A 16,296-nucleotide genomic window follows, 5' to 3' on the forward strand; every position below is an offset into this window, starting at 1 on the left:
AGTATGGGGCATTTTTTATATCTCAATTTCACAAAATCTGAGAAATTTTTATTTTTAAAAGAAATTAGAATTTTACCATGATTTTTACAAGGGTAATAGGTGCTACATAATTTACTTGAGAAAACTGATCACAAAAATACCCACTTTACTAATCTAAAAGTTTTAAACACATAAAACAAATTAAAAAATGGCATTCACTGTATTTTCCTCCTATCAATCACACATAGTGGTCACTGCTCATTCAAGAAAGATCCAATTAACTTTCTACTCTAATGCCATTTATTAAATCAGAGAGATAATCTTTAAAGTAATCCACATTTCATTAAAAACTGAACAGAATGCATAATTTCAGACACTAAACTGATAGGGGATAAAGAATACTTTGTGTATTATGGAGCAATAATCATAAACCAATGCACTATAACACTCTGAAAATGTGTTTCAATGAGGCCAAACTGGATTTTAATCTTTTATTTCTACAATCGGATAAATACAGAAGAAAAGAGAGGCAGAGCTCATGTTACCATAATACTGCAATAAAACTAATGTAATCCTTTTGATGTGGGGATTCACTCTAAAGACCTGTTTTTAATTACTAAGAATAAAAATAATTTAAGTTTTCTATTGTTTAGCATTTGCCTTGTTCAAAATCAAAGGATTACAATAGGGAATCTGTATTGCCACTATATAAAGATAATAACGTCAACAAATAATAAATGTGTGTGTGTGTGAAGGTGTGAACGTGCAGAAAGGTTGCACCTTCAACAGTGCTTAGAAATCTCCTCACCTACATATCCAAGTTCATCGTTTACAAATTTTGCTTCCCATATAACCACAGGACACAATTCAGCTAAATTTCTGGCACATAAAAAAGATCCTTTTTCTTCCAGTTTCCAGCAACATGTTCCTTGTTTTCTTCTGACAGTAGACACTTCAGCATTCACGTTTCTACCGACAGTCTGTTAAAGGCAATTCAAGCTTTTTCTGTCTTGCTCCTCAAAATTCTTCCAAGCCCCTGCCCCTGCCCACTTCCAAAGTTATGTCCATATTTTTAGGTATTTGCTACAGCAGGACCCCATTTCCAGGCACCAAAATCTGTATTAGTTACTTTTTATGCTGTAACAAATTGCCACACATTCGTGAGTTAAAACAACACAAATTTATTATCTATGGTTCTAGATGTCAGAAGTCCTAAATGAATGTTATGGCACTGAAATTGAGGTTTGGCAGGCCTGTGTTCCCTTCTGGAGGCTCAAAGGGGAAAATCGTTTCTTTGTCCTTTCTAGTTTCCTGAGGCCACCTGCATTCCTGGCTCATGTTATTCTGTATATATATTCTGTATATAACAGGTGTGTGTATGTCAGCATTATTTTCAATTTGAAAAATAGTTTGTTATAAAAATAGAGGAAATGCTATTGAAATTTCTAAAATGTCTGCAAAATAAATTAGTAATATTTTCATAATGTACAACTGCTAAAAATTATAATAAGTATAATAATAAGTAAATAAAGTTCAATTGTCTTCTTAAAATGAATTAAAAATCATCACTAGCCAGAAATTTCCCATCAGTAACTCTTCTGTTTTTAAAAACTGCCCATTACTTTAGCAGAATACTTACACAGTATACATAATTATATTACATATATAATTTTTATTCTATTTTTTCTAGTCTTTACTTTTTAAACCTACTCTCCTCATAAAGAAAAAGGTAAAAATTAATATAAGAAAAAATAAAATGAATAACTCAAGCAAAACTTTTCTTTCTACATAATTTTTTTTCCATTCTAAGACTGTAGTATAGTTTAGATGGAAGGGAATCAAAAACTGACTGGAATACCAAGAGGGCAAACTTTTTATTCATTAATTTTTTTCTTTTTCTGTAGATTAAAAAGAAACACTTCAAATTATTTCTAAAGTATGTCAATAAAACAAAGATGTAGTAAAAGAAGACGACTAATATATCTTCAAGGCATTGAAAAGTGAAATAATTCTGGACAATTAATATTCATTCATTCCAAAGAGACTGCATTTATATTAAATATCAGGCATGGACTTCACAAATATAAGCGGATGTTACCCCTACCCTCATAAACCTTACAGTCCACCTAGACAGTTCTTCATCCTAAGAAATTTCGGAAGAATATATAATTTAGAGAATCATTAGCCTTTGACTTCACTGTAGAAATATGCTTTTCTTCTCCTCCAGTTTTTTAAAAGCAAAGGAATATTTTAGTTTTGCAAATAAGTTGAAAAAAACTCTAGTAGCTGTTAATTTTTTGTAACTTTCTCTGCATTAAAAAAAAAGAATTTACAAGGATAAGGCCTTTGACAGAGCACAAGGAAATATTGCTGCCTGACAGAGGTTAGTTCCAAGCCGTGAATCACTGATTTAAGCTTTATTAAAACTGTACTTCCTCCCTGCTTGGTTTCACTTAGATATACTTTCATTTTCCTCGGGCTGTAGTCTATTACTAATATACTTTCCTGCAATTCCCTCCCTTCTGAGTTGAAGAAAAAGGAAACCCCAAATCAGATTAATTTTTGAAAACGAGTACATAGATACAATAGGCAAGAAGAATGATGCACATTCCTTTCCCTCGTGAGAGAAAGGAGTGTGAGTACCAGCAAAAGTACTTAGGCATTCAGAGGAAGAACAACAAAGTTAGTCTCGCTGATTACAATTTTTCAGAAGAGCTGGCAGCTTCCTCAAAGCTAATTCTATCCTCAGGACCCAGAAAAGCCCCACCCCTACCCAGGATTTCTTAATAGCCAGACTAAAGCATCACAGTTGACCTTAGTTTCCATCAGCATAAAAAGCGGTATAAATGGATCTGAAAATTTCTTCCTGATGCTTTACCATTTCCTTCAACATGTAGCTGGCAAAATATAAAGCATCTTCATACAATTTAACAAACTGTTAGGATTTTAGAGCCTGAAATCCAATTAAATATATTTTTTTCTTCAAACCTCACCCCTACTTTCAAATCTCCCTTCTCTGCAGCTGTGAAGGATACTGCCCAAGAGTGCAATTTAAGAGCCGAGATTGTTGAGATGTACTCAAGTTCATGTGTGATAAACATGGTGGGAATGAATTCAGTCAGAAAGATTCTACACACATGGTACAACCAAATGGAGCTTCCATGGTATTACTGTAACTTCTTGACAGGCTAAGTGTTTTTTTACTTCTCATGCTTGTTATTTTTGAATGCCTGATCACTTAAAATAAGGTACTTTCATCCATCTGCACACTCAGAGAAAAGGGCACCAATGAAAAAATTTGACAAAAGGAGCATAAGAAAAAATTAAAACTATGAAGCAAATGCTTTTTAAGAAACTATTCTTTATCCAGTAATTAGGGAATAAATAGCAAAGGAGGGAAGAAAGAATAAAGTAAATAAAATATTACCAGTGTTTGTATGCTTCCATATATATTGGAGAAAATCTTCCATGCACACCTACTCTTTTGTAACAAGCGAATTTTTCTTAATATTGGAATGCATGTTTAAAATGCATGCTAGCAGTGAAGTCAAGATATATTGAGGGGTTGGCAAAGACCTATATCATCACTGTTTAATATAAGTAATATTCTGAATTAATAATGATCTGATTTAGACCGTTCCCAGGATGGGAATATACAAAATAGTTAAACCAACACCTTTCACAATCACAGGTCAACTTTGGGTTTATCAAAAGAATAAATAAGCTGATATTAAATGAATGGATGAACGGACACATGCATGCTTTAGTGTTTGGAATTCTCTTCTTTCCATGGCTTCTAGAAGAACCATGTGGGTTCCTCCTTTCCAGCTCCTTCGAGGACCAAGTAAGGATAATCCTACCAAAGTACCTATTCCAAGGCAACAAACGGGTTCCTAATATTCTAGACTGACACCTAACAGGAGATTCCCTACTTTTAAAGGTCAATGATTGAGTTATATGGAGTTTAAGTGCTCTCTTCCAATCGTTCCATGAAATAATTGGTCCTTTATACCTCATCTTGGAACCAAACTACTATTTTTCATTATTATTCCTAAGGGGAAATAAAAATCAAATGTCAGTTCAGACATTACCTGCTGCAAGTAACAGATTACCCACCAGTAGTGGTTTTGATAATAAGGACATTTATTTTTTTCACACATCAATATTTGGAGTTAAGGAGTTCCAGCAATTGGTATCTCAGCTCAGAGTTGTTAGGGCTTTGAGTTGGCTTATTTGTTTTCTTTAATGTTCTCCTCTTTTTAACCAATTTGGTTCTCAACTTTCTAAATATCACATCCTTACAAAATAATGCTCAAAATAAGATGGATGGGTTGGGGGTTGTCTCTGCTATCTCTCCTTCCAGAAGTCAGGAAGAAAAAATTTTCTTAGAAGACCAGTGACTATCAAAGTGTAGTCACCTGAGCAATAGCATCAGTCTCAGCTGCAAACCTGTGAGAAATGCACATTCTTGAGCCCCTCTCCAGGACTACTGATTCAGAAACTGTGGAGTTGAGGCTCAACAATCCGCTTTAACAAGCCCTCCAGGTAATTCTGACTCGAGCTAAAGTTTGAGAATCACTAATTAAGACCAATCTGATTCATCCCCTGCGTCTTGAGTCTACCTCCCCTGAGCAGCGAAGGTACTTTCTCCTCAAGGTCTCTGCGTGTGTTCCTTCTGCCGTGAAAGCTGCTCCCCTGCATGGGTCCCTCTCTCATTTCCTTCACCTCACCAGTGTGTCTTTCTCTGATAACTGTATACAAAATAGCGATGCCCTAGACACAAGTCCCAGCATTCCCTATCCTCACTTACTGCTTTATTTCTCGGCAAAGAATTTGTGTCTGGTCTGTTTCCCCCTACTGGAATTTAAGTTCATAGAAGTTAGGGCTTTGTCTATATTTATTTACTGCTCTATCTCCAAGGCCTAGAACGTTGTTTGGTGTAAAACAGGCATTAAATAAATGCTAAATACATGACTGGCATATTGATATCCAAATGAAATTGGAAGAAGTCAAAGAATGGTTAATGGGTAGACAAACAGCAGTTTGCCAAAGCAAACTATTTACAAATGGAGATTTGGAATAAAATCCATTCTTGACTTGAAAACTTAAGGGTTTGTCACAACATAAAAAGTAGCTGTATTTCATTAACTTAAGGAAAAAATCCTCTTTTTCACCTTAAATGCTATGTTCAAATAAATTTACTTATATTACACTTTTCTGTTCTATTAAACTTGATAGCTTTTATTGGAAATGGACAGATTTTACCAACATAGGAACCTCCATCGAAATTAAAATTTTAAATTATCAGTTTTCTTCTAAAAAAACCCAGAAATGAACATGAGGGGAAATTGGACACAATCAAAATAGTTTCAAAATGTAAACTACTTATATAAACAGATTATAATACTTTCAATTTCATATACTATTGGTCTTATTTCTTAGTTTTATTCTAGGGAATTATTTGATATCTTGATTACTTACCAATGCTTGCTTGCTTATAGAATAATTTTATGTAAATTGAGTATGTGGTTCCATAAATGATTATTTATATATTGAGAACACTTTAAATGACATAATATGCGAGATATTATTGACCAAGATAAAATAAAAATTCAGTTGAAATACATCTTGTTAGTTTAATATGGATAAAGCATATTTCCTGAGAAATACTTTTGAAAACCCATTGAGTAATTTCTATTATAATCATATAATATTTTCATATTTAAATCTAACCATTAAAATATCACTCACTGAATATTTTCCTTGAGAAAAGAATAAAGTTATAGTGGTATACATTCTTTATGGTACCATGGCACAAGATTCTTAGCTGCTAATTTACAAATAATTTTGTGTGTGTATACCAGTTTTGAGCATTGTTATAAATTATATGTAAAAAGACATAAAGCAAACTGATATCAGTCTAAACAGTGTTCTTTCAGTGGTCAGAGAGACTTGTACCTATACATGTTGAGCATGCAAGTTGCACGATGCTCTTCACTGGACAAGTGACTTTCCAAGCTTGGCCCTTTTTCTTGATGTACGACAGAAACCTTTCCTGAGACTTATTCTCCTTTTTGCTTTCCAAAGATAGCAGCGGACTAAATTCCTTTTTGTATGTTTACAATTTTGGGTTTGGATATGCTATTGTATAAACGGTATGACTTTCATGATTTCCAGTATAATTTAGATTAACCTTTCCACTCCATTCCTGACACATGTCTTCTCAGGGACTTCTTAACTAAATGGGAGTCAGAGAGCAGGACCAATGATCCCAACTGCAATGAACCTAACTCCCAGAACGCTTCTTTTGTCTCATAATATATATTCACATCACTATTTATTTTAGACCTTATGACGTTGATTATTCATATGTTTTCTTTACCAGTCAAGTCAATGTCTGTATTCTCTTTATGTGTTGGCTACCAACAGGTGTGACTTCCAAGAAGGCAGGAAGCAATCCATTACATTGGAAATTTTTTAGAATAATTTTCACAAGTCAAAATATTTTCAAAATGATCATGCTATTTTAGTGTGTGGGCTACTTGTTCTTGGCTTTTAAATTCTTTCACATTTCCCACAAGAATTTCCAGTGCCCTAAGTCAGTACAGTGCACACATTTAAAAAAAATTTATTTATTATATTTTAATTTATTTTTGGCTGTGTTGGGTCTTTGTTGCTGTGCGCGGGCTTTCCCTGGTTATGGCGAGTGGGGGCTACTCTTCGTTGCGGTGCACGGGCTTCTTATTGCAGTGGCCTCTCTTGTTGAGGAGGACAGACTCTAGGCATGCAGGCTTCAGTAGTTGTGGCACATGGGCTCAGTAGTTGTGGCGCACGGGCTCTAGAGCGCAGACTTAGTAGTTGTGGTGCAGGGGCCTAGCTGCTCCGGGGCATGTGGGATCCTCCCCGACCAGGGCTTGAACCCGTGTCCCCTGTGTTGGCAGGCGGATTCTTAACCACTGCTCCACCAGGGAAGCCCCAGTGCACACATTTTAAGTATACAGTTTAATAGGTTTTTGCCTACGTATACTAGACACCTGTGAAATATTGAATCATTCCTTGCCCAGAAGGTTCCTTCTTCCCTTCCTAGTCAATATGGTTATGTCATTTAATAAGTATATCTTCAACATGCCCTGCCAGAAATGTTTTAATTTTCATACTGAAAATTTTTAGTATGAAAGCTGACCATACTTGTATGTTGTTAGTTTAAAACATAGTCAGGCAAAAAGTAATTTTACCTTAATAATGTGTTTTTTTTCTATGTAGAAAAATGCTAAGTGTCCAGAGAAGGCATTACATTAGATCTGGATAGAAATATATTAAAAATAAACAAATAAAAAATAAAAACAAAACCCCTTACTTTTTCCCCAAGTAATCTCTATCACGAAAACTTAGTTTCATTTTTATTTCTTTCATTACTACATAACACAGCTTATGTCCTTCTGAAGCAAGGTACGAAAGGATTATGATAATTATGGTGATGATAAAACAGCAGTTAACTCTTAACTGATAGTTATAGTATACTAGGTACTATTCAGGCATTTTGTACATATAAATTATTTTAATCTTCACAATACTAGTAAGGGGTAGGTACTCTTATCATTCTTTTTTTTTTTTGGTACGCGGGCCTCTCACTGTTGTGGCCTCTCCCGTTGCGGAGCACAGGCTCCGGACACGCAGGCTCAGCGGCCATGGCTCACGGGCCCAGGTGCTCCGCAGCATGTGGGATCTTCCCGGATCGGGGCACGAACCCGTGTCCCCTGCATCGGCAGGCGGACTCTCAACCACTATGCCACCAGGGAAGCCCTATCATTCTTATTTTTAGAATGAGAGGTTAAACATTTTGCCCAACTTTAAATAACAGTAAGAAGGGGCAAAGTCAGGATTTGAACCCAGATAGTCTGAGGCCAGATTTCTTTCACGCAGTAAACCACGCTGTCAACCTGAGACCCAGAAGTACAGCAGGGCTAGATTATTAGGCAAAGAAGAAACTACCACAAATGCTCCCTATCTTACTACCTCTGAGTTTCTGGCAAATATTCTATGCCACATGGTAAATCTAATTTCCATAATCCCAGCTCTCCTGCAGTCAAAATATAATATGATATTTGTCATCATAATTTTATTTGTATTGAGCGTGGGACAACATGACACTTAAGCTCATGTAAATGCAAATAATTAAATAGCCGAATAAGAAAATTTTAAATTTTAGAATCATTTATCCATATCTAAAAAACTTCTCGCAGGCTGACATGAGACCATTTTACATTTCTGGTTCTATTTCAAATCCAGAAAAGCATAGGTCCTAAATGCCTTCTGCTATTATCTTCTAAAAATGTCAACTTTAATTCTTGATCCATATGCCAAGTTTTTAAAATAAAATAAATGCCTATACATTATATGCATCTGTATATACTTTCTCTTTTCCTTCATTTAGGATTGCTTTATTGTTTAAAATATCACGAGGAATCTTAGTATTTGAATTGAAAAAATGTATATTTTTTCTCTTCTGTGAAGCTTTTTTATTACTCCTCATGAGTCAAGGGAAGTCTTTTGTTATTGCCTTTACAAATCAAGAGTATAAAACAAATGCTTAATTGAGCAGATTGATGATTAGATGGAGAAAAATGATGAAAGGAAAGATGCCAGCACAAACAGAATATGGCCATTCATTTTTACTCCAAATGAATCAACTACTGCTCATGAATGGGGGCCTAATACTAATTCTGGCAGCAAACCACCCAAAGCACCAACCCTCTGCGGAGCCCCACCTCTGCATATGAACAGCTTTTTCTCATTTCTCTTGCTAGAATACATACACCAAGTAGCTCTCTCTCCCTTGCTGGCACAGCCAAATAACTCTTAAGTGAAAGATTATAAACATTGTGAATGCAGGAGACTTTCTCCCACTCTGAACTCTAAATATTCATTCAAAGATGAAAATGTTTTCTCTTAAAGAAACAAGGCAACTAAACTATAATATGCAATATAAGGAGGAGAAGTCTTGGCTGTTCCCAGATCTAATTTCTTGGCATCAGTTGGATTAAAAAAATTTTTTAGATTAAAAAAAAGTAAAGCATCTTCAATCAAACTGCACTAGCAATATGGACCCATCTCTGTCCATACCCTTGCATATGCCTAGACCAGCTCCATCTTTTTGTGTTTGATTGTCTACCACAGAAAGTAACAGAGGTTTTTAAATAAGGAATATGCTATTTTCAGCTGATATTGCTGAGCTTTTCCTAATATGTTGGCTGATCAGCAGCACAAGACCTTTCAGATACTAATAAATGGCAGAAACAAGTCCTTCTAAAGTTTTCTAAATCTTTCCTATTCTCAGAACAAGATTCCTCCAGTCAAATACTAGAGGATGGAAAGTATCACTCCATTACATGTTAAAGACACCCAAGTGAGTCAGAGAACTTGGCTGGCAGTTTAACTAGGCCCTACTACAAATACTCTGTAATAGACGTGCCACATTTAATTAGCCCTGAAACTGGGAACAAAGCTCTTTCATTTTAGAAAGTTGGTGAATGGAATTTGGGGAAAAAAAAAAAGCAAACCTCTTACCTTTGGTAGCAATTCTTACACACTGGGTTTTAGTTTCCTGAGGGAGTAAAAAAAAAAAAAAGAAAATGGTCAGGTATACATATTTCATAAACTATAACTAGTATGAAGATCAATCTGGGGTTACAAAACAGGTTTATAAAGAATAGCGGTATTAAGGACATGATTTTTTATTTATGTTCATGCAGAGACTTTAAAAAAAATCTAAAATAACTTAAAAATTTTAGTATTTTCTAAAGGTGTAGGTATCTGTCTTCACCTTGTAATGAAACAGGCTATCTTGTCTGGGACAAGCAGTATACCATTCTATTTGCATTTATTGTACTTTCTGAACGATCAGAAAGAAAAATGTATTTGCAAAGCTAATACAAATCAGACCCAAATATAAATTTCTTTTTTTAAAAAATATTTATTTATTTATTTGGTTGCACCAGGTCTTAGTTGCAGCAGGAGGGCTCCCTAGTTGTGGAGTGCTGGCTCCTTAGTTGCGGCTCCAGGGCTCCTTATTTGAGGTATGTAGCCTCCTTAGCTGTGGCATGCGAACTCTTAGTTGCGACAGGCATGTGGGATCTAGTTCCCTGACCAGGGATCGAATCCAGGCCCCCCTGCATTGGGAGCACGGAGTCTCATCCACTGCACCACCAGGGAAGTCCCCCAAATATAAATTTCATTTTCACCTCATAGCTGTAGACTCAGACCAAAGCTGAACATTACATACTTTCACTTGGATCCCAGCATGACTAAAGAGCTAAATGATGAAAGTTAGAAAGATCATCAAAAAATTGCATCACAGTTACAGCATATTTTATCTGTTCTTTTTTCCTTTTTAATCTAGTTGTTACAGATTAAATATTTCTTGGTGGGATTATTTTCCTCCTCTAGATGTTAAAGACAGTGAACAAAACAGAGGCTATTTGTTTTCAAGGTGTATTTGTAACTCCATCTTGAGCAGTTCTATAGATTGATAAACCAAGACTTTATATACTTTTCTCTTAGGCATTTATTATTTTTAAGTTAAACAAAATAAAGCATTGAGGGGGAAATTAGTAATTAAAAATGAAAATCTGCACTTCTATTACTTAATTGTGACCTGAAGCCTTCCTAGTAAGCTCCAAGAAACTGTTTCACATTCCCATAAAGGCTCAAAGGGACTTTGATTTCCTAAAAGTAATTGCTGTTAAGTCTATCAGGATTACCAGCCTCTGCTGATAGGAGCCATGTCAATTTTAAAACTTTTTTCCAAGATAACTGTGAAATATATTCTTGCTACTCTGTACTTTGATTAAACCACATGTAGATATATTAGCAATTAGAAGAGAAAATTCATATCAAAGCTTTTAAAGAGTGCCAGTGGAAATTCTTTGTAAGTAACAGACATTCATTAACACTTCTCTCATACCACAGACCAAGTAACAAAAGTTAATCTGGAATCTCTCACCTTTCTAAAGATGAATACCCAAACACAGAACCATACTACCCAGAATGGAATAAAACTTCCATGGTTGTCTCTTTTTTGAGCAGTCCCATCATGGTACTGGCACGGAATGATGTGTGGGTGGGAAGTGGGCAGCCAACTCCCACTTAGGTAAAAATAAACTAGAAGATGAGAAGAGCATTTTAAAACATGAGCAGCCTCTGGCTTTGAAGTACATCTTAGAAGATGCTGTGGCATTTTTCTTTCCATATACTGTAAACCAGCCATGCAGGTAAGCACAAAGATAAAGCTTTCATTCAAAAGCAGCCAGTCAATACCCTGAGTTCTCATGGCCCCTTACAGAAATGCAAATGGATTGTTATATCTTCCAATGAAACTATTCCAAGATATAATACGGCTTTTGCCATAGGACAGCACATATTTCACATCTGCCAGGTACCCACGTCAGGGACTCAATTACCCAAATACAGCAATTTCCTATATAGCTACAAGTACATAAAAATGTCATTCTTCTATTGAATTTTAAGTTGTAAAAGGTTTCTACTCTCAACATTTTTTTTCTACACCTCCATGCAAAAATAAATAAATAAATAAATTAATTAAAAAAATATGTTTTAGGAAAGAAAATCTTTCAAGAGAAAGAAGGCCAGGTTATTTCCCCACGTATGGAACCACTGGTAGTTTCTAACTTCCTGTTGTGTTTCCCTCTTCAATACTCATTTGGGATCCATGGCAGTGTTCAAAAACAACTGTGTCCAGAATGGGAAAAAGAAGGGCAGCCAGGGAGACGGAAAACAGACTTCTTTAACCGCACAGCATCCCACCCTTGCCAGGCTGCCTTCTGTTTCGGTTTTGTCACGATATACCACAGGCGCCCTATTACTTTGTAATCAGAGGACTGTTACTAGTTATTTACTATTTGGCTTGTAACCCCTGAAAAGTTTATAAGGGTTTATTAGCCTGCTGTGGAACACGCATTCTGTTTATCCTGCAGTAAATTTAATCTTCTGAAGCGTGCCACTATTGAGCAAAGAAGACAGAACAATGCTCCATATTTACTGGGGCTGGAGTCCCAGCAGCAGCACACCCACCTTTTCAAATCATTTTACTCACAATTGCCCTTGTGGGCTTTCCTGAAGAGGGCTCAAGGAGAAGCAGTTACTAGGAAACAGGAATGCTGTGCGATGTAACTGGCATGGAGCCCCAGCCCTACAGTAGGCCCCAAACTGTGCATGTTGCTGGGAACAGAAACAACACACCCGCTACACACCGATTGTTTCGTACTTTTTATTTTTTTCACCTGACAAATGTTACTGAGTATTTATAAAATTCAACAGCAGCTTTTCCTCGGGTCAGTGAAAAAGCAAAATCTCGGAGGAAGCTCACCTTCTCCACACTGCTCATTGCCTGGAAATAGATGTTGTATCCTTTGCGTGGAGCCAAAGGGGGGTTCCAAAAGCCCTGATAGGTCCTATTATCGCCCACGGTGAATGGGGCAGGTTCGGGAAGATTCCCTGGGGGTAGTTCAGCAGCGAAGTAGTACGGTGCACCCCCATTCATGGCATTTTGGTATGTGACAGGAACCTGGTAGCATTCCATGGCTCTGGCTTCTCTCTTGGTTCGGTGAGGGTGCAATTCCTCCACAACAATCTGATAGGCACTTTTTGGAAAAAGAAAAAAAAAAAAAAAAAAAGCACACATTTAGAGATTCTAGATAGTGAGATTTCTCAAAAAAGGAACAGCGTACTTAATGTCAACATGCAACGTTTCAAAGTCTTTCAAGTCAGACTTATCCTCCTGCATTCTGGTTTTCAAGCTATTTTGCAGTAAAATAGAATTTCACATGGATTCTGCTTCCCTCTAACCCCAATGTAATTACTAAGGACCTGAAGAAAAAAAAAAAAGACGAATCACCACAGAACTCCACACATTTTTAAATGTTGAGAGATGAACCACCCTAATAAGGAACCTGACATTAAGCAGAGACACATCATACATTAAGTTCTTTGTCTGATATTTTAAAATGTTTAAACTTAACATTTTCCTTTGAAATCATAGTGTGGAAGGCCCAGCTCCAAGGCCCAACAGAGTGACTGCCTCAGGGCGGGGCTTGAAGCCCCAGTTTGTGGCTGTCATCGTGTTAGAGACAGAATGTGCTGACAGGCTTCTCCACCTCTTGACCTTGCCATGGCATCAACTTCGGCTCAGAGCTATGCAGATCTAAAGCACAAGTGACACGCTGCAATACGGGCACAGATGGACAGAAATCTGTCCTCGCCACCGAAATAGACTGCCTCCTTCTGCTAGAGTTGTTAATAATAAAGTGTTACAAATTGTAGGAACAGATGGCATTTGGCCTATTAAACCTCAAACTTAAACCTTCTAATACCTTTCTTAAAAGTCTTAAAACTTTTCTCTAATAGCTAATCTTTTATAGAGGAAAGGAGAGAGAAAATAATGCAACTTTAAAATAAAGATCTGCCTCATCACTAATTAAAATTTTAATCAATTTCTGCAACTGGTATGTTAATAATTTTCTTTGTAGGACATTCTTTAGGCAAACTGTTTTTAGGTAATGTACACCTGAGAAAACTGACATTATCAATATATTTTTATATATTTTGTATATTACATATATATAATGAATTTAAAAGAAATATATTTTTAAATTCCTGACAATTATGAGAGAATGCACTATGGTCACATATAAATTAAATATAAATAAGCTGTGTGTAGGGATGTGTGTTTGAATCTTGAACTTCCAGGCAAATATGCTCATTCTATATGGAGAAACCAGTTGCTATTCAAGGGATCTCCAGCAGCAATAGAATATTTTCTTTAATGAACTTCCAAAAAATAAAGAAAGGCGAGAGAGAGATAAAATTTGCATCGAAGGCAATTAGACATTAAATTTTATGCCAGTTTAGAATCTAGTATAAAACTCTAATTTAATATAAACTCTGTTATACCTAGAAACAGAAAACTTAACATAGAATAAGAGAAAGGAGCTTTATAAATTAAAGATTTTCTTTTCTTCCTAATTATTCAAGTTCCCATTTTTCATTAAAATAATGCTAAGAAATTGGTAGGTTGGTATCCATCTCCTTTCCTTTAGAAATAGGACAGAAATTGTACAAATGTCAGAAACTGAGATTTGGGCAAGTAACTAAGGCAGAATTCTATGTTATTTGAAATTATATATACTGTATCATTCTCTATACCTCTGCCAAGTTGGTTCTCTAAGCTCCAGGGAACCCTATTGACAAGATACATGCTCTCTGAGGGGTCTGTGGAGCAGGCACTTGTCACTTTTAAAATACAGGAAATACATAAGCATAGCCCTTGGAGAGAAAAAAAAAAGGAGAGAGATCATAGCTGACATATGGTATGTTAGGCAAACCTAGTCTTTTCTTTTTCTGTTTATTTTTAATTTAGAATCTATATCTGTATGTTATACATCTGTGTATCCTGTGGATACATACATATGTGTAGATAAACTCTCACATGCACACTCCTCAAATAAATCTAACCTTATGTTCTTGCGCTAATGGGCAATAATGATAATTACCCATCCTTGCTAATTGTTTAACCTAATCTTTATAAATAAATTCCTTGTTAATTAGTCCATACCTCTAGAAAAATCCAGAACATCTGGTGAACATTCAGTCTTAACTAATTCTATTAAAATGACATAGGTTGTACATTCCAAATTAAGGAACTTCACACAAGTCAGCTTGTCTCTTCAGATCTATTAAGAACAAAAGCAAACTGCCGATGTTGGAGGGGAGTAAAGGAAGAAAAGGTACGATCTGCTCTTTGGGAAAGATCTCATCGAACTTGAGATGGAGCCCCAAACTAAAAATTATGAAGTTCTTTTTAAAATAAATGATCTTACCTTCATTGTTCAATTTGTCTGAGTATGTTGTTCTTTACCACATATTCCGCATTTTTCTAAAGTTGTTTTTTCCCTGCTACTTTCTTATTTATCAGTACAAATTAAAGGACAGAAAATAAGGAATGGGAAATCAAATTAGAAGTGATTTGACCGATTACATGTAATGGGTCTGTGCTCTTTCATCCTTGTGGGGTCTGATTACCTAATGGTACTTAACTCTAGCAAGATCTAAATATTATTTGAGCTTAGTACTCTGGCAAATTTAAATATTCCAAAGCCATCAGATAGTTTTATTCACTCTACCTATATTTCATATTTCCCCATTCCTTTTAATTAATTTTTAAAATATTTCTACAATTAAGTTAAAATCAATATACTGGCATCATGAATCTTAACACTCAAAATATGATTTCTTTATGTTAAAAAACTAAAAATGATTTCACTATACTGTAATTTAATTTGATTAAACATTGGTAGGTAGTCATTTTTAGTTTTTTAGGAGGCCAAATAATGACTTCTCATCGTACAACTTCCCTTCAGTTATGACTGTAAAAAAAACATACACAGGGATTTTGCCATTAGCTCAAAGCAATTATATGATAGACATGGTAGATGTTCTTCCTTATTTAATGTTTAAAAATGTTGGAGATGAACTCAAAGTCGCCTATAACAACCTACAATGGATTTTTTTTTAACCCATTAGGAATTATACCCTCTGTGATTCTGGTTTAAGTTTTAGCTTGTACAACTTCTAGGTGATATCAAATAACAAATTATACAATTGTATACTTCCTCACTTTTTTATCTAAAATGTCTGCTTAAAGCTTCAGGAGAAATTCCCTAGCTCTAATGCTTTACAGTTCCTCTCATCAATAGACTTCCCAAGATCTCATAACCACCATTGTTCCTACTGACTGCCCCAATGCCAACATTTTGATAATGCACAGAAGTAAAGGTTTAATGACCATTTTGGTGCACATCATGTTTCCTGCTCTCCATTTCTTCACTCCTTAAACATACAATCCAGGTCTATCACAACTTTCCTATTTCTGTAAGAGGAACTACTAGTTTCTGAATCAACAAAGCTCAAAATGCTGGCATTAACTTTAACCAATTTTATTTTTAATCATGTTTTAGCTCCCTTGCAATATACCATTTCTTTTTATACTCATTGCTTCCAGCATTAGGGAGATATTTATAACTTTATGTTCATATTACTGGTCTAGTTTTCTTGCCTTCATTTTCTCCTTCAGGTAATCTAGGCACCCACCTACCTAGCCATACATTCTGTCAATTATCTTTTGAGTATTCTCTGTACGCCATAAACTGTTCATGGAGAATGCAAAAGAGAATCATTTTGAACACTGCTGATATTTTCCAAAAACACCACTTTGGACATTAACTACTCTTCTCCAACATTCAG

The 16,296-nt window shown here is 35.5% G+C and overlaps 1 protein-coding gene across 2 annotated transcripts in view; it reads right to left on the reverse strand.

Moving 5' to 3' along the window:
- PTPRK (protein tyrosine phosphatase receptor type K) overlaps window positions 1-16,296 on the reverse strand; it is a 561,831-nt gene that overhangs the window by 81,628 nt on the left and 463,907 nt on the right. For both annotated transcript variants that reach the window (XM_033867699.2, XM_033867698.2), the window contains exons 12-13: window positions 12,365-12,638; window positions 9,547-9,583 (exon numbers count right to left, since the gene is read on the reverse strand). In XM_033867699.2, the coding sequence (XP_033723590.1) occupies window positions 9,547-9,583; window positions 12,365-12,638 (311 nt within the window). The remainder of the gene's footprint in view (window positions 1-9,546; window positions 9,584-12,364; window positions 12,639-16,296) is intronic.

This window comes from Tursiops truncatus, chromosome 12, assembly GCF_011762595.2.
Source record: "Tursiops truncatus isolate mTurTru1 chromosome 12, mTurTru1.mat.Y, whole genome shotgun sequence".
Taxonomy (NCBI): domain Eukaryota; kingdom Metazoa; phylum Chordata; class Mammalia; order Artiodactyla; family Delphinidae; genus Tursiops; species Tursiops truncatus.